Here is a 23,299-nt window from a genome sequence, read left to right as displayed (position 1 = left end):
ACATAGCATTACTTTGTGAATTTATGCAGTAGGTTCTACTTTTTCACAAAAATATGCATCTTAATTATTTAACAAAGAGCATATACCAAGAACATGGAGACAAAATTGATTTGTGCTTCGGATATTCAACTGTAATGGAGAACGATTTTCAATGCTGATTGACTGTTAACATCATTTGGCGGCGTCTTTGATGTGCAGCATCAACATATAACATATACATCAGGTGAAAGAAACAAAAAACAATATATATATATATAAAATACATGTAACGTTAAGTTCTTTTTTCAAATTGAAATTTTACGATTTCACCAGTACACCGGAAAATGTATTCCAGTAGTCACTTGAAAATACTAATAAGCTACTTCTGACAGAACACTTTATGTAAACTTTTGAATTTTTTTGAAGTTCGGCAACAGTGTCTGTAGCATAACATTTATTATATTTCTCTTCATAGAACCACCCTTTCTTTATTTCAACACCATCCGCAACTATAGCAAAATACATTTCTTTCCCATACCTAACACAAAACTGCACAGAAAACGTATATGTTCCCGCTACAGGTGCTGTAAATATCCCACTCTTGTTATCATACCCGAGACCTTCGTTCAACGTCGTCGTCTTAAACACAAGCGTTTCCCCAGAACTTGGTGTAAGGTCAACAAGGTCCTTACTTCTGAATGCGACTGTGGGCCCTAGATAAATGTAATTTAAATGTTTGTAAACAACATGTGGTGGGTGACAAAATCATGTTTAAATTGAAATATATGATATCAATAGATTAAACAAAGTTTATATTCATCTTTAATACTCATTATTTTTACTAACTTAAATAAAATTTGTTGAAAAACTATTTTTCTTTTAATTGAAGGAACACTTGTTGATGAATACAACACTGTATACAATCACTATCTCTTTTACCATCAGCTTAAAAATAATGTCAACTAAGTTAAGGATAATTTTACCTTTCAGTTTTTCTAAATCAGCAGCAAAGTTTCGAATACTTCTATTTGTTTCCTCTGTCATTTCGTTGGTCACACGTTTCAACTTTGCCATTTCATTCTGAATGCTTTTATTGGTTCCCTCCATGAAGTCGTTTGTTTCACGTTCCAATTTTATCTTTTCATTATTCCAGTCGTCACTAAGCTGCTGTGTTGTTTCTGTCAGCTTTCCCAGGGTGTCAAACACTTGCTGCTGCGTTGCCGCCATATCCGCCTGCAGTTTTTCCATGGCTATTTCCTGTCGAATCATTTTGTTTAAAGTTTGTTCCTCATAGTGGAATCTGGAACATTCTGGTTCCGACAGCACTGCAGTGATAAACAGTAAGGTAACTAAACGTTGAAACATGTTTATGTTTTGCCTCTTTCGAAGGAACTACTGCGATATTCAAAGGCAGGAGTCTTTTATGCTAGGATACTTGTAATGAAATAATTTGTAGAAGGGTTGTTTCGCAAGTTATCATATTTGATTTAGATTTCAATGCTTTTTTAACTATCAGTTATCACAAAATGCTAGTAATGTCATCCTCTAAAATGTTTATTCATTATTATTTCATTATATTAAGTTTGGCTTCAATGAAATTGAGTGTTGATAAAATCATTGTAAAAAATGAGAAAAATGATCAACAAGGCAAGGCAACGTTCCACTACACAAACTAGCCACGCCAATAACTGCATAACTCTCTCACATGAAAGAATCCAAAGTCCATTTCATGTCTCAAACTCATAGCGGTGAGGTACAAGTTGCTTAAAGTTAACAATCTTAACCACTCGACCACAGATGCCTCTACGACGGTAACTGACACTTTTTGTTTAACATCTTTGCTATATTTGAATACAATTCCGGCCAGTAAAATAGTTTACGTTAAAAGGTTCTTTCTTCATCTTATTTTCATCGTTTGCATTACAAGTTATGTGTTTGTTTTCAGTTTGCTTTTGTTTTCTTTCAGCATTCATGCAACTTAGAAATTTTATTTATCGTGTTAACGTCAAATTCAGATAATCATAATACAATTACTGGTGTTTGATCTATCATTGTTTATAACAATAAGTCATTATATTGACCCATTATATTGAGTTTTGTTTAAATGGAAATTCATATTCATGCATTTTATACCTTGCAACAGACGGTTACAGCGGCAGACAATGTAAATGATTGATTTCATGCTGTGGGTCGGGATTAATAAGATCATGTTATTTGCCATCTTTTGTTTACTTTGGGACATGTACATGTAAACCTGAATACATTTGTTTTCTCGGACGAATTTCATTTATGAATGAAAAAGATTCATGTAAGTAAACATATACTTTCTTTTTGTATATAGATACATTATTAACCATCCCTCTGATGGTTGCTTAATTTTTCTGGTGTTTGTGCTACTTTTCTAAATCACATCAACGTTTATCACATTAAATATAACCTGTTTTTGTTTTACATATTTAGAAATAGTGCTAATGTAATAATTTATTATTTTGAAACAGCACCAACGGATGGCGGAAAAGATTTTGACGTCAATTTTGCGTTTATCAACAACAGAAATTTCAAAGAAACAGATTCTAAACAGACAGTGCTGTTCTTCGTTATCATGATTTTGTAGGCTAACTTTTTCATCAATTTTACATTGCTAAAAAGCCTCATGCCTTCCGAATTATGTTGTTCGTTCATGTTAAAAACTTGAAAAAGGATTTCATAAATTTCTTTTCAATTGCTTATTTTGAAAAGTTAAGAATTGTTTTTCGTTCTTTCAATTCATATACTATAAAACTGAATATGATTAAATCGGATAAAATATTCAAGAGGTTTTAATAGTTAAGAAAATAACAACTTATACCAGTAACTACTTATACCAGAAGACGTCTTGATTCCAATAATTTTTTTCTCTATTAATTGATAATTCGTCATGTTACAATGACTTAAATTGTGTCTAGATAATAACAAAAATTCATTATAACACCTTTATTCTTTTTTTGGAAATGTCACTGAATCAAGTCGAATGGCATCTTCGCAATGTGCATATCATTACATGTATTACCTTTACGACCATGCATAATATTATTATACTCAAAGACAGGGGCCTTCTGATAGCCAAAGTCACTTGTTGAGTGGAAGTTTACCAGTAGGAAGAGTAACCGTGTCTCATCTATACACAATTTAATGTATTGGTTGCATCCCTTTATATACTTTATCTATCTCTTGTAAGTGTATTGTCTTTGGAGAAGAAGGGAAATTGGTCCACTGATGCAGTCGAGGATATTTCTAAGGTTTTAAGCTTCCAGGTGGAATATTTTATTCAATCAAATGCGAGAACAAAGAATAAACTAAAGACATTTCGCGCGGTAGAATAGTAAATGAGTTGGCCTTAAGTTGAGTGTAAATTGTATATAAACATGTACATATGGAAATAGAAAGTTTTTCTTACCATAAGCACATTTACATACTGTAAGAGGGAGATATTGAGAACATATAATTATAGCAAATGTCATAAAATGTGAAATGTTAAATTTCATCTGATATCGAGTTATGTTTGAATAATCAAACACTATATTTACGCTAAAGCGAGCGCAATTTTGAATTTAATGTAATTTTAACATAAATAAAAACACATGCTCTTTTAAATTAAATGAATTCGACCTTCTTAAACTTAAAATGAAACAGCCACTGTGTTTCTCTTGACATGTTTAGATTAAATCAAACTCGTACAATTGTTTAAGTAATTTCACAATGTGAATATATCAGATATTTTTCGCTGAATTCTTGGTAGATTTCACAATTTTGCCCAATTTAATTTTAAATTAAATGAAATTGAAACGTACTATAACGTACTGTTTGTCAATATATTTCGTTACGAAATTTGCTGTAAAGTAGTTTGAATTTCAAATTCATTCTTTCTAACAATTTAAAAGAAGAAAATTCAATAAAAGATAAAAAAGAAGACAAAATGTATTTTCTTTGTTGAAAGCTGTATTTAGACATACCAACTGAAATAAAAAGTTTTTCTCTATTCTAATTTTTCAGCTCATTAAAATATATAATTTGAGATATCAAATTACGATATCAGAAATATTTCTCAAGTAAAAAAATTTTTGGCCGTCGATCTCGTTCAAGTGTTATCTGTCTCAGAGGTTGAGAATTTTACTTTTTTCATCGGAAATTAATTCACAAGCCAGGCTGTTAAAGCCTTAAGTTTTTTCTTTGCAATAGATATTTTTATCTATAACAAAAATAGAGCGTGATTGCCTTTGTAAACTTTCCTTTGTAAAAATACAAACATAGTAAGCGAGAGACAAACTTAACTGTCTTCGAAAAACAAATAACCCGTATATAGGTATCAAAATTTAAAAGCAGAATGCCTTCAAATTCATGCTAATTTTCATTAAATTAAAATAAAACTTTTTAAAAATAAAAATATTTTGAAATGAACGAGGAAACTAATACATGTATGTAAAAAAAGTAGACCCGGCAAAAGATATTGAAAGATGAGAATATTTCACGACTTCCCCCTCCGCCGCACAGTACAATAACCGAACACAAAAGTATTCTGTGTTCAGGACTAAATTGTTTTATAATCTATGATCCCGAAAATATATTTACACCATGATGAAGAACAGAACAAGTTGTAGTTCAACGGAAAACAAAAATAACCGTGTCCACACATTGTCTAATATATGTATAAAACAGAGACAACAGAGTACTGTTAATAATGGATAAAAACGTTTAAAGGGGCTCGTCTGAGTTTCTTTAAAAAATAGTTTAAAGACCATTTAATGAATGTTTGTTTTAAAGTGGATTGGTCTTTCCATATAAAGTAGTTCTAATATTGATAAAAAAAACAACAAGAAATGTATCATTTGGCTACTCTTATGTAAAGTTGCATGAAAACAAATGAATAAACATCAAAGTGATTTAGACAAAGTGAACATTTATATGACGAATGATAATAGTTTGTGCGAAAACATTTTGTTATCTGCTATATTAATATATGTAATACCGACACCTGCCAATAACTTCCAAATAAAATTAGTTCATGGTTTGTTGTTATGTCTGATACTCAACACCTTCAACGTATAACTTACCTTTCATTTATTGATCAATTCACTGTTAAAAAACAAATTTAATGTTTTGGGGCTTTTAGACCTCAGAGAATTTCCTTTAAAACCTGCCTTTTTGTTGATATTTTTGGGGGTAGTGGAGTTTAAAATACGGAAAAACTTTGATTGAATTTAACGCATCAATTACATTTGAATGTTATTAATGTAATTTCTTCGCACGATCTTATAAACACATACGTGTGTTTATAATCTTATAACAAGGGGAAACGTGAGTAGACTTAAAACAGCAAATTGTTAAATCACCAATTAGATCTATTTACAAACTGTTTCCAAGTTAATAAACAAGTTAACCGACGATTTAATTTTGGACACGGAGTTATAGGAACAACCTTACAAATTCATAGAACGCGGATATTCTTTTTAATCTCTCTATGAAAATAGAGTTTTCTTGGAAGACCTTTATAACACCCATAAATATCATTTATTATCCGGAACTCGACACATGCAGGTTTTTTTACCCAGACAAACAAACTTTATCGTTACAGCTCCACGGTGCACTACCTGTCACAGCAGATTAGACAACCTGTTGGTCTGTAGCTGTAAACGTTTGATTGTAACTACAGATTAGCCGGATATTCTTAATTTCGGAGTAAGTTTTATGTGATATGCTCCGTTTAATTGAGCATGTTCATCGATTGTCCAAGTTAAAGCGTGACACGCATGTACAATTCTTCTTCCGATTATACATTTAAAATAAAATATGCTATTAAAACAAAGAAATGATGGCAAAACAAAATATAATTTAAAAATTTTTGAAATGATACTCTGAGTTTGTTTGATGTTGTATAGTTATTTTGAACATTTTCAAAACCCTTCTCTTCCTTTCTCTCAGTATTTCTTAACTATTACACAATTCATACTCACAAGCTTAGTTATTTTGTCACAATCACCCAGTTTATGAAGGATTCATAGAAACCTCACTTTTAAATATTTAAAGTTATATAAATTTCTGAAAATAAATGACTTATTTGTATTTCAAATCATACATTACAAAAATTATCCCGGCCTTTAATAGCGCCACCGCGTCCGCTGTATAGCATTTGTAATAAGTACCATCCCAAAAATATCCCCTTTTCATTGCAACATCATTTGCTAATATCGCCCAATGCAGACAGTTATCTGATATTGAGGGATCAATTTGCTTCCAGATTTTTATACTTCACAACAGTAGGTGGCAAGTGCTGTGTGGTGGCTGTAAAAAGTGTTGTTATTTTTTTCTGCAAGCAATATTAAGTGTTGAGAATTGAGTACCGCTCAAGTCGGTGCTAGGGGGCGTGAGGGATGTTACACTTTACATTATATCTTATGTACAGACTCAATCAAACCGAATCTGCAATTCTCTAGTAATTTGTTGTGATTAATGCTTCCGAGGGATCACTTTGTTTCCAGGTTTGTTTGTATCAAATATAAAGAAAAACATTTTACTTCCAACAGTGCTGGCCACACGGTTCGAACACAGTAATTGTTTAAACTAACAATTGTTAGTTTTACACAATTTAATTAAAACTTCATTAAAATCACACTTGTGATCTTTTATATGAATAAAAACAAAAACTAATTCCCCGGTGCTAGTGGTCATGAACGGTAGTTTGAACTTAGCACAACAGCACCGTCCATTAACAGGCTCAAACATGCATCTGCGTGGTGAAGAGATACGGCAGTCTTTCGGGGCTGTAAATATTCCGGTCGTGTTACCATATGATATGATAAACAAGATCAACTAGGAAAGGCGGCGTTCAATAACAACTGCCTTCATTTAATGACGATTAACCAAATACATGTATAACTGTTTGGTTTGAAGTAACTGTTTCATTGGCCGAATCTTTGAAAAGCAATCACTTGCCTGGGGTATTTGAAATGCAAACTATTTCTGCTGATTATTCTAGCATAATACAGATAACATATTTGTTATGCATGTATCAATAAGATAAAGAAACTAGAAATGTGTCCATAGGACACGGATGCCCCCACACGCCACTGTTCTGTCAATCTTATGACTCTAGGTCAAATATTTTTTGGACTACATGTGCCACAAGTTGAAAACTTAAAATCAACAAAAGGCCTTAATTCTCTTAAATTTGGTCGCAGCAAAAATTTCTTCCTTTACTACCATCTACACATTAAAGTTGCTCATCCCTGGAAGTTTAAGCAAAATCTGCCATCCGGTTTAAGACGAGTTGCGTTCACAAAATTTCTACATAGTATACAGTGAAAAAATCAACAAAGAGCCATAATTCTCTTAAATTTGGTCGCAGCAAAAATTCCTTGCTTTACTACCATCTACACATTAAGGTTGTTCATCCCTGGAAGTTTTTGCAAAATCTGCCATCCGGTTTAAAAGAAGTTGCATTCACAAAATTTCTATATGGTATATAGTGAAAAAATCAACAAAGGGCCATAATTCTGTTAAATTTGGTTGCAGCAAAAATTCCTTCCTTTACTACCATCTACACATTAAGGTTGTTCTTCCCTTTAGTTTAAAATAGCTGCCGGTTTCTTTTTGCCGCGCCAGTTTTTGGCAAATTCAACCCCTATTTTTACGCACTTTAAAAAAATGAAAACTATCTTAAATTGTCATATTTACTAAATGGTTTAAAAGTTAATATCTTATGTTTTTCTATCTTTAATACTTTTTTGTAAAAATGCATTGAAAGTTTGCATTTGCCATGGCAAAGTGTGTTTTGCCATGGTATTTCGGCATTTTGCCATGGCAAATAATTTGACATGGCAAATTAGAATTGCCATGGCAAGATTTTTCCTACTTTTACCATGGCAAATTTGCCATGGCAATTATTTTTCTAAAACATCTCAAAACATTCTAAAACTTATCCTATGACATGTTATTGGTGCTATTGTTATGTTTTTATTGCAATCTCTAATTTTTTCATTTTGCCATGGCAAATTTTTGCCATAGAAATGCCATGGCAAATTTCTGCCATGGCAAATTTGCCATGGTAATTCCATGGCAAAAATTTGCAATGGCAATTCAATGGCAAAAATTTACCATGGCAAGTCCATGGCAATTACAAAAAAGTTTGCCATGGCAAAATATTATCAATAAAAAACATTTTTTTTTCTTTGAATTTTTTTTTTAATTATTAAATTGCTAGATCTATCCAAAGGAAAATATAGTCAATTTTTATAAAATGTTTTAGTGTCATTAAAAAATGGTCTGTGGAATGTTTTAATTTTCAATTTTATTCTGATGGTACTATATTTACCAGGATTGGCAGGAGTGTAAGAATTAAGTGGCCATCATCAAAATCATACGGAATCAATCCTGCGCTAAACTATCATTTGTTTAGGATATTAACTTCAATTTAAGAAAGGGGAAATGTTCTAGTTGAAGCGAAAAATGGAAAAGTTACCGCCCCTTAAAGAGTACTCATCAATTTGCATTAAATCAAAACACGAAGGGGGCTGGGGACCTAAAAATGAACAATTTTGTAATTCTGTGTGGCTAGAAACACAATTCAAAATATTTCAAAATCTGTTTCACAGGCAGATAACCAGTTGCACAGCATTATTCAATGATTTATGACATACATTGAAGAAAATAATAGTTTGAATGCATTTCTCCTTAAAAAATGACTGACAGCAATTTATATTTACCCTCACCCATCCAAAATCACACCTAAAATATACCAATATGGGCAATCTTCATGAAGGTGCAGCATACTCTAGAATCCGCCCGATTCCTTAAAAAAAATATCACTTACCACGCCGTGCAAGCTATGGCATTTTCAAAAATGACAAAGTGTCTGTCATGCGTTTAGAAATTTTTTCAAACAAACAAAATTTATTTTGTTTTGGCGCCAACTGTTAAAAGCTTGATTTTTAAAACTTTTTCAACCTCCATTCGGAGAGTCACAAATACATACAAAGCTACCAAAAATGCCATTAGTTTCGGGTAAAAAAAAACAACAAAATACTGCTCGTTTTCCTACACACAAACGAGAAAGAATTACAATGACAGAGAAAATATCAGAAGTTTCCAGTACCTTCAAAAACACATGTCTGAGTTATTAAAAACAATTGATCGGGTCCATCATTCGAATATGTTCCCTGTCCCCATATTTTCCCGTCGATAATTTGTTAATAATTTTTTTCTGTAAAATATGATAAACAAAACCAACAAGGAAAAAAGAAAGTATGTTTGCGGTGGTTCCCTCGTCATGTAATTTTCGTTGATTCGTTATACATATTGAAAAATGTAAGCAACGATTGATTCAAGAATTAATATACGGGCCCGCGGGAAATATATTTGAATATTCGAAATCGAACATCGAAAAACGAATACGAACATTCGAAAAACAGAAGAAATGTTGTATTTTTTGTACTTTCAAATTTCAATCAAGATCGTAAATTAAACCATTGACCTTTACTTGACCCGGTGTTTATATGTTTGTATAACGCGTGACATCGACTATTGCCAATTTACTGTGAAAAGTTGTGAGTATAGTTAATCAAAAGGGCACCCGTTTCACAGTTAATAATTTACTTGTTAAAAGTATATAATGTAAAATTTCCGATTTTAATTATCTTATTTTATTGTTTTCTGTGCTATAAATATCTAGGCGTGAAGGGATGTTGCACTTGTTCATTTTCCCTCATGTATTGACTCAATCAAACTGAGTCTGCAAATTTCATGTAATTTTGTTGTGATTAATGCTTCCGGTGGATCACTATGTTTCCAGATTTTTTTTTCGATCAATCAATAATTGTCTTCAAATGTAAAAAAGAAAAATGAATTTGCACGTATTAATCGGCGCGTTATGAAAGCACAGAAATGGTCATCCCTCAAGGCCAAACACTTCAAACTTGAAAATGTTTGCAGACTTGGATTGATTGACCCTGTTTATGGACGGTAATGTCAAGTGCAAACTACCGTCTACGCCCCCTGGCACCGTCTAAAGCAGAATTCAGCATTTTAACATGAAAGGGTGAAAATTTGATTTTAGAAACATCCGCAGATGTATTCAAACCGCGGGTATCATGGAACCTTCAATGTGACACAGAAGTGCCATTCCTTGAAAGGCGGAGTATTGTCCCCAAGTTATAATCAAAGGGCTGCAAGCTCTGTGGTATTTTCTGATCGGTTGCTATCGCAATCGTACTGTATATCTGTATGTATTTTACTGTATATCCTGACATCGCTAAAAATAGCATTTTAATTGATTAAAATCAATATTCATTTTGCGTACATGTATTGACAATTCTATAAGCCAACGCTACTTTTAAACTTTGAAATGCGTTGTAATTTGTTTGATACTTGTAACAAAATATTTCTTTCTTTTACATCGCAAGTTTTAAGCTGTTTTTGAGAACTACATTGCATATATATATATATATAATATGTGGACACAAAGTCTAGTATAGCAATGTTTGATCCTCATCATATTTATTTACTGTCTTTTAGAAATAGTTCGGGCGCTCGGTTTACTAAGTATTCAAAAAATGCCCCATCTTATATATTGATGAAAATTAACGGTGTATAGTGCAAGGAGCGTAAAATTGGTAGGTATTGGTAGTTGGATATTCGATTAAATGGATATGTAGCAAGAGCAAGATAGATGTGCTCTTCAAGATTGATTCATGTTCGTCATGCGAAAAACTGCTGACTAGTTAAACTACTGAAAATTGCTGACCTCTTATTTTAGATAATTATATAGATAAAATTATGTATAGATGTAAATTTCTAGTACCATCGCACTATCGTATTGTCGCCATTGCATTATCGCACTTTCGGCATCGCATTGTCGGCATCGCACTGTTGTATTGTCCTCGTTGTTCTATCGCACTGTCTTATTGTTGCCCTCTGGATTATAAAGTATAACTACGATGGCCCTAACGGTATTCCATAGTAATATGCATAGGTCACAGTCTGTACGTTGTTACCACTTTATCAACGTTTTTCTTGGGAAAACACACAAGCATCTGTCGCTGTACGTAGTACAAAGTCGATAGCATCATGCCCTATGATCTTATTTTGAAAACAAAATCATGTTCCCAACAATGAGGGGGTGGGGGTTGTTGAAAAACTCCCGGATTTCACTCTCTGTAAGTGTAACAGCATATGAAACCTAATACCGGTACTGTTGAACTGTTGTTTGAATGTGAGGAAAATCGAAAAAATCATACGCATCTTCTAGATGAAAGCATAACACATGTTTGATTTTATATCGTTTATTTAATAGTGTTCGTGATGAAAATGCATGTCGAAATAAATTACTTATCTGTATAAATGTGCGTATACCGTAGCTAATCACCTGTATTGATATATTTGAATCTACTGTGCGTTTCGGATAATTATTTAGTGGCACGGTGGTCAAGTCCACTTTAACGGTGTAAAACAGTTATCATGTTGTGTTTATTATCTTAAGTCAAGCAGGCTTGCCATATAAATTAAAATATCGACAAATTTACCAACTGGCGGCGTAACACAGTAGGTAAAGTTGTGTGGTAAATTTTTAGTTACATATCATATGCAAGACAGCCAGGTTCGGTCCCAAATTGTTTTGTATAATTATCAATCGATTAAGAATTTCTTTTTTTCTTGTAAAGATTATTAGCGCTGTGTTATTTTTTCTATTAACTTCTCATTTCACTTTTGTTTTAAAAAATGTTGCTATATCTAGCAAGTTGGTGCAACCTGATACGGAATGCATACATGTACATAAATTGTTTCAACTATAGTTAAGTTGGCACGAAAAACTTGTGCACTGCAAAAGTACTACATTGTACTTGTATATAATAATACACACTGCACAGAATAAAAATTATTATTTCCGGTATATATAAATTATTCGAAATTATAACAAATCTGCCTTTATATTCCAATTAATTTGCATCTCATGTAAAAATAAAAATAGGGAAAGAAAAAGGAAAAAAAGGTTTGACAACTTGTGTGGCTCGAACTCATGATACAATTTAATTTGTATGGCATCCTAGTGACTTTAAACAACTTTGAGACTTTTCAAATTCTATTTTCTGATTTTGAATCATATTCAATTTCGAAATACCCTGTTTTACCTATTCAGACAAAGATTGTACACAAAAATTGCAACGTCAATCTCACATTATCATAGCGGCACAGTACATTAATTCTATCAAATCTAATCAGTTTAAGAATAAGTTCTCAACTGGATAACAACATTTATATCTGAAACAAATATTAAATATATGACAAACACATGTACTTTTATTGGGATTTCATAAAATAAATTTCGGCCAAGTTGCACGAGACTGCACACTTGTTCAAGCGCCTCAGAAACAGAGAACGATGAAATCGTGCGTATTCTTTTAATCCCGAAAAAGACCCTAACAGTTTGATAAGCAAACATTAGATTCACTGACTAGATACTTATGTTAGGGTTTCTTTCATAATATTCACAGTTTCTGCATAATACTTTATTGATTATTTGATTGTGACATTTTCGTATCGTAGGTAAAACTATGATGGTTGATTTGTGCCATTCGTGTTTTCGCCGCGACCCCACCAAGCTAGAATTAACAAGTTAAAACGGCGGGGGTCGCGGGACGAAAACACGCTAATTTAGCAAGAGCGCGGGGCGAAGTTTAATGAGCGAGACAAGATTTAAGAATAAAACGGCGGGGCGCACAGCGAAAACACACATATTAGCGCCCGCTAGTGTTTTCGCTACGCGCCCCACCATTTTAACTTGTTATTTATCGACTTTTCGCTTGGCGGGGTCGTTTGACGAAAACACTCTTATTAGCAGAGGCAAAGTTTTATCTATTAAACTTCGCCTGCGCCCTTGCTAATAAGCGTGTTTTCGTCCTGTGACCGCACCGTTTTATTTCTTTAAATCTAGCTTCGCGCCCCGTGTAGACCCCCTGTGACTAAGAATAGAGTACCGCTCAAGCCGGTGCCAGGGGGGGGGATGAGGGATGTTGCACATATTCATTATCCCTCATGTACAGACTCAATCAAACCGAGTCTGAAGTTCTCGTGACATTTTGTTGTGATTAATGCTTCCGAGGGATCACTTTGTCTCCAGATTTTTGAATTTTCAATTGTATATTTAATGTAGGAAAGATACGATAAATATTTTTTGCGGTGGTTCTCTGGTCATATAATTTCGTTGATTCACATATTGAAAATGTAAGCAACGATTGATTCAATAATTATTATACTTACATATTCCAACGTCTGCAAAGATAATGAAGACATAGAGGGTGAAGGCAGTCCAAGTCAATATAAAAAACATGCGCATGCTTGAAATTGAGAGTATCCGTACCGTTCGGCTCGAAGTAAATCTGGATACCCGGGGTTCGAATCTCGGATGGTGAAAGTCATTTTCACTGTGATTGATCGTACCATATTTCGAATAGTACCTTTGCCCTAGCATGTACTGAAGTTATCAGCACGTTGCAATTTAGAGTGAATGCAACTACATGTAGTACTGCAAAGCTGCTTGACAGCCTGTCCAAGAAAATGTGGGTGGCTGAAATGTGCTCTGGTAAATTAATTGTGACTTTCGTTGGTAAGGTGGTTAAACCACCTATGTAATTATGGAATATGTTTTGAACATCTTAAATATTCTATCATGCTCTAGATGTTATGAATAATTAAAAATCCTTGGAGACAGCAAGATGATCAAGAAGCCAAGTGACTAACAGCATAATGTCCACACGTGATCCTATCTGATAACCGATTACATCTGTATTGTATATTCAGCATGGTAATAAACACGAACAGTAACAAACAATGACAAACAGCTATATCAAAATATATCATAAAATTTTTTTGAGTAAATGAACACACAAAATCATCCAATGTTTTTTGTTTCAAAGTTTATTTAGTTATAGTAATACAGGCATTCGAGTGGTTTGTTCCTATCCAGTTATTCATTTCTGCAATCGCGTCTTTGTTTAAAGATCCTGAAACTCATTTTTAAATCATAAATATGACGCTCAAGTAAAGATTTATCAACATTGTAAGTTCTTAACACCATGAATTCCGAATTTACATTTAATGAAAATAAAGGGGGGTAATTAGAAATTTTATGTTCGATAAAGTCTGAGCAAAATGATTCAATAAGAAATGAATAAATATATTTTAATGATTATCTTTAATGCGTATTAGCATTTTGTATTACATTATTAAACATATTATCCGACATTTTTGGAAATTCATTTAGGAGAATAATTTGATACATAAATAAGATTTCATTTAAATATTGTTACAATCCTTAATGACATTCAGGATCTTTAAAGATATTCATTTTAAAGCTGCATTTTATAAATTGTAGAAATGTTTTGCCGTCGTACTATAAAACCTAGCAGTCTACAATTTTATATTCCTTTTTAACATTAAGTTAAAAATCTTATAAAATACTGTTCAGAAATTATAATTTTAAAAGTGAACACAAGGTAAACACTTAAGTTCATATACGAATTTTAACAAGCAAATGAAGACGGTAATTAGAGCTGTGTATGCGCTACCCTTAAAATTAATAATTGTAAACAGCAAAAGAAGGATTATCCCATCTAATCAACTTACCTTTTATTAATTATATGGTTCACAATCAACTGGAGAAACATTAAAGTATATTGTCAAAACTAGTAAGTAAAACATGTATGCATGTAGTGGCATGTACACGAAGCAAAGTTGGCAAATGCAGGTAAGGCCCGGAATATACTAGCTTCTTGGGGACTCCGCCGGGTTTCCCGATACACTGCGAAAAATATACTGATATATGGGAATATACGGTCCCGTATTTTTGACATATACGGGCGTGTACGGGATGTATTTGTCGAATATACGGACCAAGTATACGAGTCCGTATAGGGAACACCGAGTATACGGGAAGTCCGTATATGCATCAGGCATATACGGAATTCCGTATTTGCACCATATACATGTACGTATATTTGTTCGTATGTTTGAAGTATACGGAGAATAAAATCCCGTATACGGACTTTATCAAGGTTGTTATCCCTAGTATACTATAAATATACCAAGGATATACGAGACCGTATTTTCTACATATACAGAGGATATACGGACTCGTATTTTCTACGTATACAGAGGATATACGGAACCGTATATTCTACATATACAGATGATATACAGACTCGTATTTTCCCACATATACAGATAATATACGGAATCGTATTTTCCACATATACAGATGATATACGGAATCGTATTTTCTACATAATACAGAAGATATACGAATCGTATTTTCTACATATACAGGTGATATACGGAATCGTATTTTCAATTATATACAGGGGATATACGGAATTGCATTTTTTAGTTGTACACAGGTATACAGAACTGTATTATCGAGATAAAAGAAGGTACAGATACTATCAAAAGCATGCATTTTACATATAAGTAACACGTAAACATGACCGAAATGCAGGCTTGTACAATAAAACATGTTTGATTACACATTGTGAATTGGAACTGTAAAGTCATATGCTTATGAACTATATCTTCACAATTGGAGTATTTTCAAATAATAAAGTAAAAACCAATCGAGTCACTTTTAATATTTATTATTTCATAAACATATATTCAATATGTATACATATATATAACCAAATAAACATGTCTTCGCTACAATAGTCATACTTATTCCAGAGGGACACATTAATGTAGCGTTGCAACGGAACGGCGATATACCGGTATGTTGCAATACAGAGTCATGAAATACGTATCACGGTGTAGAACATCCGCACCGCGATATTTTCTTTAGAGATCGAATTATACATGTACATTTCTCGATATTTTCAAGCCGTAACTTTATGAATTGCATGTTGTTTTAAATCTAGAACAAACTATGCTAAATTGAAGTTCTTTCGATTTATCTTAACAATGATTCATATGAGCCACTTAATATTACATCCATAAAACATTTTAAAAGAACATTCATATTATTTGCTTGTGTTAACATTCACATGTTATTTTAGGAAAATGAGTCCATGGCACAAATTGATAATTACAGAAAGTTTTAATAGTAAGCATTAAAATTAAAAATCCGTATTTTCAGAAATTCGTCATTCAAACACTGTTCTTAAAAGCACTTTTAATATATCAATCATCTTATAGGCCAGTGTGACAGTGTGTATTTTCGTGACGTAGGAAATGTTTTCTCCAGATATTACAATCTTCTTCGGCATGTGTGTATACTCGTGTGTATCTGAAAAAGAGAGTTTATAATCCTGTTTAAATAGTGTCATAAAATAGTTTTCACAACTTTCAAAAAGTCTATACACAAGCATTTTTTTAAGCGTATACATATATACAATTTTTTTTCTTACGCAAATTTCAAAATTATCTTATATCATTCGAATAAAGATGTCATTTATAAGCAACCATTAACACAGGATTTAAATGAAATGATTAATCTTTGACGGATGATAAGTTATATGTTTTTTGTTATGAAACTCTTACGAATATATTATTTCACACTTGTAATATAAATTATAATGGTATCTTTGTTCTATGTAAAAGAGTATTTTATTTATTAAAAATATATGTAAACAAAATAACATTGCATTGGGAAAAAGTGCTGACATAATTTTTTTGATCGTTTTACGATGTATATTAGTATCGTTAGTAGGAGTCAATTCGTTTGAAAAAAAAAATGGTTTAAAATGTACAGATATTTTGCTACTCAAATGTAGATCCGTGTTTGCACAATGATATCCAGTTAAGTAAAAGGCGGGATACCCAGCTATACTTCCCATTTATATAAAAAAGTAAATCTTAACAAATTTGGATTATTGTTTGTTTCAGTTTCAATTGTTTCAAAAACTATCTCATCACAACTTCACAGCAACGAATGAATACCTTCAAATATACATAGTGTATATTAATATTTTTTTATTGTTAAGACTGTTTTAACTAGGTTAGTTGACAAAAGAATCTCTTACAGTGTGCCATCACTAAAAATAAAGTGATAATTCCCACAAAAATTATAAATCAAAATATCCTCCCTTGCCTATAGCACTAATCTGATTGTATGAAATCAAATTCAGAAATATACGTATCATATGTGACAACTGCATAAAATAACATAGGAAATATTTTAGTTAATACATGCGAATGCGACAGTATTACGTGCGCACGTGAAACATTTACGTATCAACGCCATATCATGATATGTTTCACGTGCGCACAAGTACTGTGCGTTTAGTATAATAATTAATTACGAGGTGGTCAAGTCCACCATCCAGGTTTAAAACAGCTATCATATTGTGTTTATTATCTTCAAACAGGCTAGCTATATAAATTAAATTATCAACAAATTTACCAACTCTCAGCGTAATGCAGTAGGTAAAGTTGTGGTAAATATCTGCAATACAGCTAGGCTCGAATTGCACCTTTTTCCCAAAAGTATTGCTTTATAATTATCAATCAAGTAAGACAGTTTTTGTATTTTTTATTGCAAAGATTATAAATGCTGTGCTATTTTCTATTAACTTATCATTTTGTTTTAAATGGAGCTGTATTTAGCCTATTTTAGCAAGTTGGTGCAAATTTATACGGAATGCATGATACTGTACACAGACTGTTTAACTATAGTTACGTTTGCGCGAAATACTCCTGCACTGCAAAAGTACTATGACTTCTACATACTACACACTATACAGGATAAAATCACTATCATCCGTGCATGTATATCTAAATTATTAAATATCATAACAAAACTACCTTTCTATTCCAATTCCATTTTTCTAATGTAAAATTTAAAAAATATATGGTAAGAAAAACGCATAAAAAGGTGAGACAACTTTTGAGGCTCGAACTCGTGATAAAATTTAATGTGTATGACATTCGAATGACTTTACTAGCTTTGCCATCAAGACATTTCAATTCTGTTTCTTATCTTACATTATATTCGCTTCTGAAAACCCTGTTTTACCTAGTCAGACAAAGGTTGTTAACTTTAGTGTACATGCACAAAAGAAAATGTTAAGTCACTCTCACATTATCAAAGCGGCGTACTTATCGCTTACGCACGTAGTAAATAAAAAAATTACTATCATTAACATATATAAAAGTGATTAAACTAAAGAAGAAAACACATATTTTTTTGATACAGTAATATGTTTAGAAAGAAAACTAATTTAATATAATAAAGTCGCATGCACAGCGCATCAATATCAAACAATTGTGTGTGTTGGAGTTGTATATATTTTTATATATTTGATTTTGCATATTAAAAGCAAGGATGTTTTAGCATTTTCAAATGCGAAGCAAAATGCTTATATGCCTTAATTGACATCATTTTATGACATCATTCCACCAACAAGATATAAAAGAGAACAAATGTATCTATAACTAACCACATTTATTCATGTCAAAATAAATGCGTGTAATTAAGGAAATTTGACTTTTCCTTGGTAAGATTAAAATACATGATGTCAGTACGGATGGGAATATATCAGTATGTGTAACTCTTCTTTACAGACAGTACGTCCGTGTAATTGTCTTATTTTATTCACAAAATACAACAATTTATATACGTTAACTTACATCTATATTACTTGCTACCATACTTTGCTTCATCTATAATTGCTGTTAAGAGGGCACAGCTGCATTTCTGGAAGATTTAAACACGCTGTACACTGTCCTGAAAAAATCATAATATAACTTCATCATAAACTGATAAAGATCACATTGAAAATATTTCATAAGTGATCACATGTGCGAGTGTTAATACTGTAGGAACGTGTTCACTTTTATGTGCATGTGTAGTTATGAAGAAGAAGAAGAAGAAGAAGAACGTTTATTTCACTTAAACTACAAGTTTCTCGTGATTAACATATATACAAGCATACATATATAATGACATGAAAAATACAATGACATGAAAGTAAACGTAATAATTATATTGGATGGACAAAACAAAATAGAGATGACACAAATATTAAAGCATAATGGATATTACATCACACAGTAGTATACACAATAAAACTTTCATTAGTTGGATCTGTTTAGGTATACATAAAAGTAGGTTGAAATACATATTAAGCATTAATAATCTGATATCTTAATTTGAAAGCTTCATTAATATATGTACAAAGCATAATTGTTTCTTTATTTTTATCACTTTTTAATAATTGAGTAAACTTATACATACTTGGTCTATTTCTATAATAATTCTTAATATATATATTTCTTAAATTTTCATATGCAGGACACTTAAACACAAAAATGGAACTCGTCCTCAATTTCATTTGTATTGCAAATTAAACAATATCTTAAATTACGCTCTACTCTTTCACGTGAATATCTACCTGTCTGTATTCTAAGATTATGAGCTGAAATACGCAGTTTTGTCAAAGCTATTCTTAGTTTTCTTGATACAATATTTTCTAAATAAGGTGACATTTCAAAACTGTCCTTTACTGATTTATATAAAAATAATACATCATTACAATTAATACTAGCTCTCCATTCTTGTAAATATTCATCTATTAATCTTCTGTTTAAAAACGACAATAAAACAATTTTGATTAACGCTTAAAGGGTTTAACCATACATCAAAAAAAACCGTATTTTTCTAAAAGACTTCGTACATTTGCAAACCAGTTTGTATACCCTATATTTATATCAGACATACATGAGTTAACAATTGTAGTTATAATAATATTACTTGAACTTATTATCTTAAACCAAATTTTACAATTCGGACATATCTGTTTATATACAACGGATATCTTCCAAGTTCACCATACACAGCTACGTTACTAGTAGATTTTCTAACACCAAGAATAGTTTTACAAAATTTCAAATGAATATTTTCTAACTTTTTTGATTTGTGAAAACCCCATACTTCACTTGCATACATTAAAATAGAACCAATAAAAGAGTCGAACAACTGTAGGGCTATTTTTGGTTTTGTTTCATATTTTTTCAAATTTGCCACTTAATTATTTAGGGCTTTTAAACTTTTACCATACAAAGTTTGAGTATTTAAGTTAAAATTTCCTGTATAATTCAATGTGACACCTAGATAATTAAAATCATTTACGATTTCTATATTATCTTGACCATATAACCAGTTTTCTCCTGCTCTTAAACCACCCCTCTTACGAAAAACAACGATTTTGGTTTTGTTAACATTAACTTCTAATCCCCATTTATTACAGTATTCATGAAGCTTATTTAATGAATTTTGGAGATCTAGAGGATTTTCATCAATTAATACCATATCATCAGCAAATAAAAGTAAAATTAGGCAAATGTCTTGAAGATCTATACCAGAATTTAAGTTATTTTGCAAATAGAGTTCTAGATCTTCAATAAACAAGGAAAACATAACTGGGGAGATTATCTCTCCTTGACGTAATCCAATCGAAATATCGAAAAAATCAGAATAGTTACCACAGGACTTAACACAAGATTTAACAGAGCTGTACATACTTCTTATTATTCTTAATAATTTACCATTTAAACCAGCATAATACATCTTAAACCAAAGTGCATTCCTGTATATAGAATCAAAACAGCGTTTTAAATCAATAAAAGCACAATACAATCTTTTTTTCTGGTTCAAATATTTTTCAATTATAGAATGCAATATAAAAACAGCTTCTGTAGTCGAACTACCTTTTTTAAAACCAAACTGCGCATCAGAGATAATATTATTTTCATCACACCATTTAGTTATTCTTTGATTTAAAATACTAGTAAACAATTTACCAAGATGGCTTAATAAAGTTATTCCTCTGTAATTTTGTACATTTTCTTTATTTCCCTTTTTATGTAATGGTATTATACAACCTCTTGTCCAGATTTCGGGGAAAATGCCAGACTCTAAAATGTTATGTATGTTTGTGTGTTCGTGCGTGCGTGTGTTACCATATCGCTTTATGTGAAATATAAGTCAAAATGTGGAATGACGAAAAAAATTGTGATGTACAAAGGCTCTATACAGTTAATTTATGTATAACGAAATATTTAATAACTGTTTCCTCAAACAGGCGCGTGTTTGTGACTGACCCATGCGATATCACCTTATGCGTAATGTTTATCTTAAAAACTAAATAAAATGTTTTGATTATAATAAGAAACAAATATTTAAATTTTAATTATTTGTCCAATAAAAAATCCAATATAAATGTTGAAAACTCAGTTCATGTATATACAATTTAAAATCTGTGCTATCCTGAACAACGTAGATAAATAACCAAGAATATCGAATGAAAAAAGAGTTGTCTGTCCTGAATTGCGAGTAAACTCGATCTTGCTAATTACTAATTATGCTAAAACAATACAAACAAAACCGTTTTAAAACTTCTGGTTCGTTGCTATATTTTATATGCACGAGTTTTAAAATTCTTACACCGACACTAAGCTTCGTATCAATGTAAATATAAGCATATCTTTTGACATCAAGGGTATTTATCTGTCATTCTTTGTATTAATGTAAATAAAAAATTCTGACAAATATTTTCTTTTTTTTATTCATCTAAATGTATGATGATATAAATGAAAAAAGAAATATTTGTTTGCTATTTTTGTTTCAGATTTGTATTAATTTATATATAGTTAATATAAATAAGAAATATATAGAAACATGTGTACAGAAACTTAAAAAAAAAGTGAATAAAAATGAAAAGAGCGGAGTCTTTAAAGTGACTTATATTTGCATCAAATAATGGGGATTTGTATAAAAATAAAAACTGTGAATATAAAACAAGTATTCTGCTCGTTGAAAACTCAAGACTGAGAAAGACAACTTTATCTAAAAATTTATAAACATATTTTTTAGAAGTACTAAACAATTTTCTTTTAAAATATGCTTATCTGTTAAATCTCATAATTGTTGTTATTATTTTGAATCAGGGTCTTTCAAAATACCCTAATTGAATAGATAAAAAATAACCTATTTTTCGGCTATCTAGTTCATAAAGTACTATTAAAACAAATAGAATCTGAGTGTGTCTTTTCAGCTTGCTTGATTGCGCATTGACTCGCACCCCTGATTTTAAGTGATAATTGAGATCGCTCAAGATTATTATAAAGTCCAATCAGTTGACCAATCAAGCATACATAGGTCGTGTCACACACACTGATTAATCCTTTTGTACTACCATGTCCAGGGGCTGTAATACCTTGACATCTTCGATGTTTAAATGTCGTAATTTTTAACGTGGTGTCTTTTTTACCCTAAGGGAAGTTATGATTAACGTATTTTAGAAATAACCTTTTCTTTATTTGGTTTTTGCATTTTTCAAACAAATTATTTATTAAACAAGATACAGTTTAGAAATCAAAATCAAACTCGTATCCTCAGAGTCTAAATTTGGGGATATAATCCTGCTTTAATTATCTAATCCGGCGGCCATATTGAATAGCGAAACAGATTAAAAAGTGTTAAAGTTTTCTAAAAACAAATCAGTTTAACCCTGAAATAAGCTGTTGTTCACAAAATGCAACTATTTTATTGATCGCATAGTGATATAACAACGATAAAAAATAACTTTTAACCGACCTTGTTTTGCAATATTCTGAATTTTATTAACCATCCATTTCCAATCGCGTTTTTTTTTTCTTTTTTCATTTCGCCCGCGCTATTTCTGATTGGTTGATAGGATTCACGTGATACAATTACATGAAATACTCATTGAAAATTGTAATTATTATTGACTTTAGTACATGAACAATATTGACATATGTGTCACGGTTCAGAACTGTTCACTATTAAGAGGAGAAAATGGTCAGATAGCACCATGGCTGCATATAGCTTAAGAGTTTTAGTTCGCATATTGCTGTAAATCTGTGAATTTTAATAAAGCAGGGGATTATGCCACTGTTCAGGAAAAGAATTGTAAGCGGCCGAATAGCTCAATCAGAGTCCCCGGTTCAAGTTTCGGTCAGACTTCACATTTCTCTCACACTGTGAAATACGACAAAGCATTTATAGATACAGTTATAGGATAAATCACATATCTTATGAACTATTTATTACACAATGATTATATACAATACTTCTAAATTACGTTATATCTATGATTTTTACAAATGAGTTTGTTTATAATGAGCCGCGTCATGACAAAACCAACATAATGGGTTTGAGACCAGCATGGATCCAGACCAGCCTGCGCATCCGCGCAGTCTGATCAGGATCCATGCTGTGATCTTACCAACCCTATTACAAGTAGAGAAACTGACAGCGAACAGCATAGATCCTGATCAGACTGCG

The 23,299-nt window shown here is 31.7% G+C and overlaps 1 protein-coding gene and 1 long non-coding RNA gene across 2 annotated transcripts; both read right to left on the bottom strand.

Annotated features, from left to right (window-relative positions):
• Positions 1-261: 261 nt before the first annotated feature.
• LOC132740472 (uncharacterized) lies at positions 262-1,362 on the bottom strand. The gene is made up of 2 exons (XM_060728378.1): positions 963-1,362; positions 262-692 (listed from the first exon to the last, which is right to left on the bottom strand). The coding sequence occupies exons 1-2, from the start codon at positions 1,342-1,344 to the stop codon at positions 298-300; spliced, it is 777 nt and encodes a 258-aa protein (XP_060584361.1). The 5' UTR covers positions 1,345-1,362; the 3' UTR covers positions 262-297.
• Positions 1,363-16,207: 14,845 nt separating this feature from the next.
• On the bottom strand, positions 16,208-22,663 carry LOC132740471 (uncharacterized). Its single transcript, XR_009627163.1, has 3 exons — positions 22,589-22,663; positions 18,622-18,718; positions 16,208-16,279 (listed from the first exon to the last, which is right to left on the bottom strand). It is a non-coding gene; the product is annotated as an uncharacterized LOC132740471 (long non-coding RNA).
• Positions 22,664-23,299: the final 636 nt, after the last annotated feature.

The sequence above is a fragment of the Ruditapes philippinarum genome, unplaced genomic scaffold (genome assembly GCF_026571515.1).
Source record: "Ruditapes philippinarum isolate M1 unplaced genomic scaffold, ASM2657151v2 ctg550_1_1_1_1, whole genome shotgun sequence".
Classification (NCBI taxonomy): domain Eukaryota; kingdom Metazoa; phylum Mollusca; class Bivalvia; order Venerida; family Veneridae; genus Ruditapes; species Ruditapes philippinarum.
Note: the sequence above shows the minus strand (reverse complement) of the source record. Positions and strands in the feature narration are given on the sequence as shown.

What these genes read in the sequence shown, in the direction of transcription:
- LOC132740472 (XM_060728378.1), bottom strand. Translation starts at nt 1,344, where the DNA reads ATGTTTCAACGTTTAGTTACCTTACTGTTTATCACTGCAGTGCTGTCG. An exon ending in TGATTTAGAAAAACTGAAAG is followed by an intron (nt 693 to 962) that starts GTAAAATTATCC and finishes ACATTTATCTAG; the next exon opens with GGCCCACAGTCGCATTCAGA.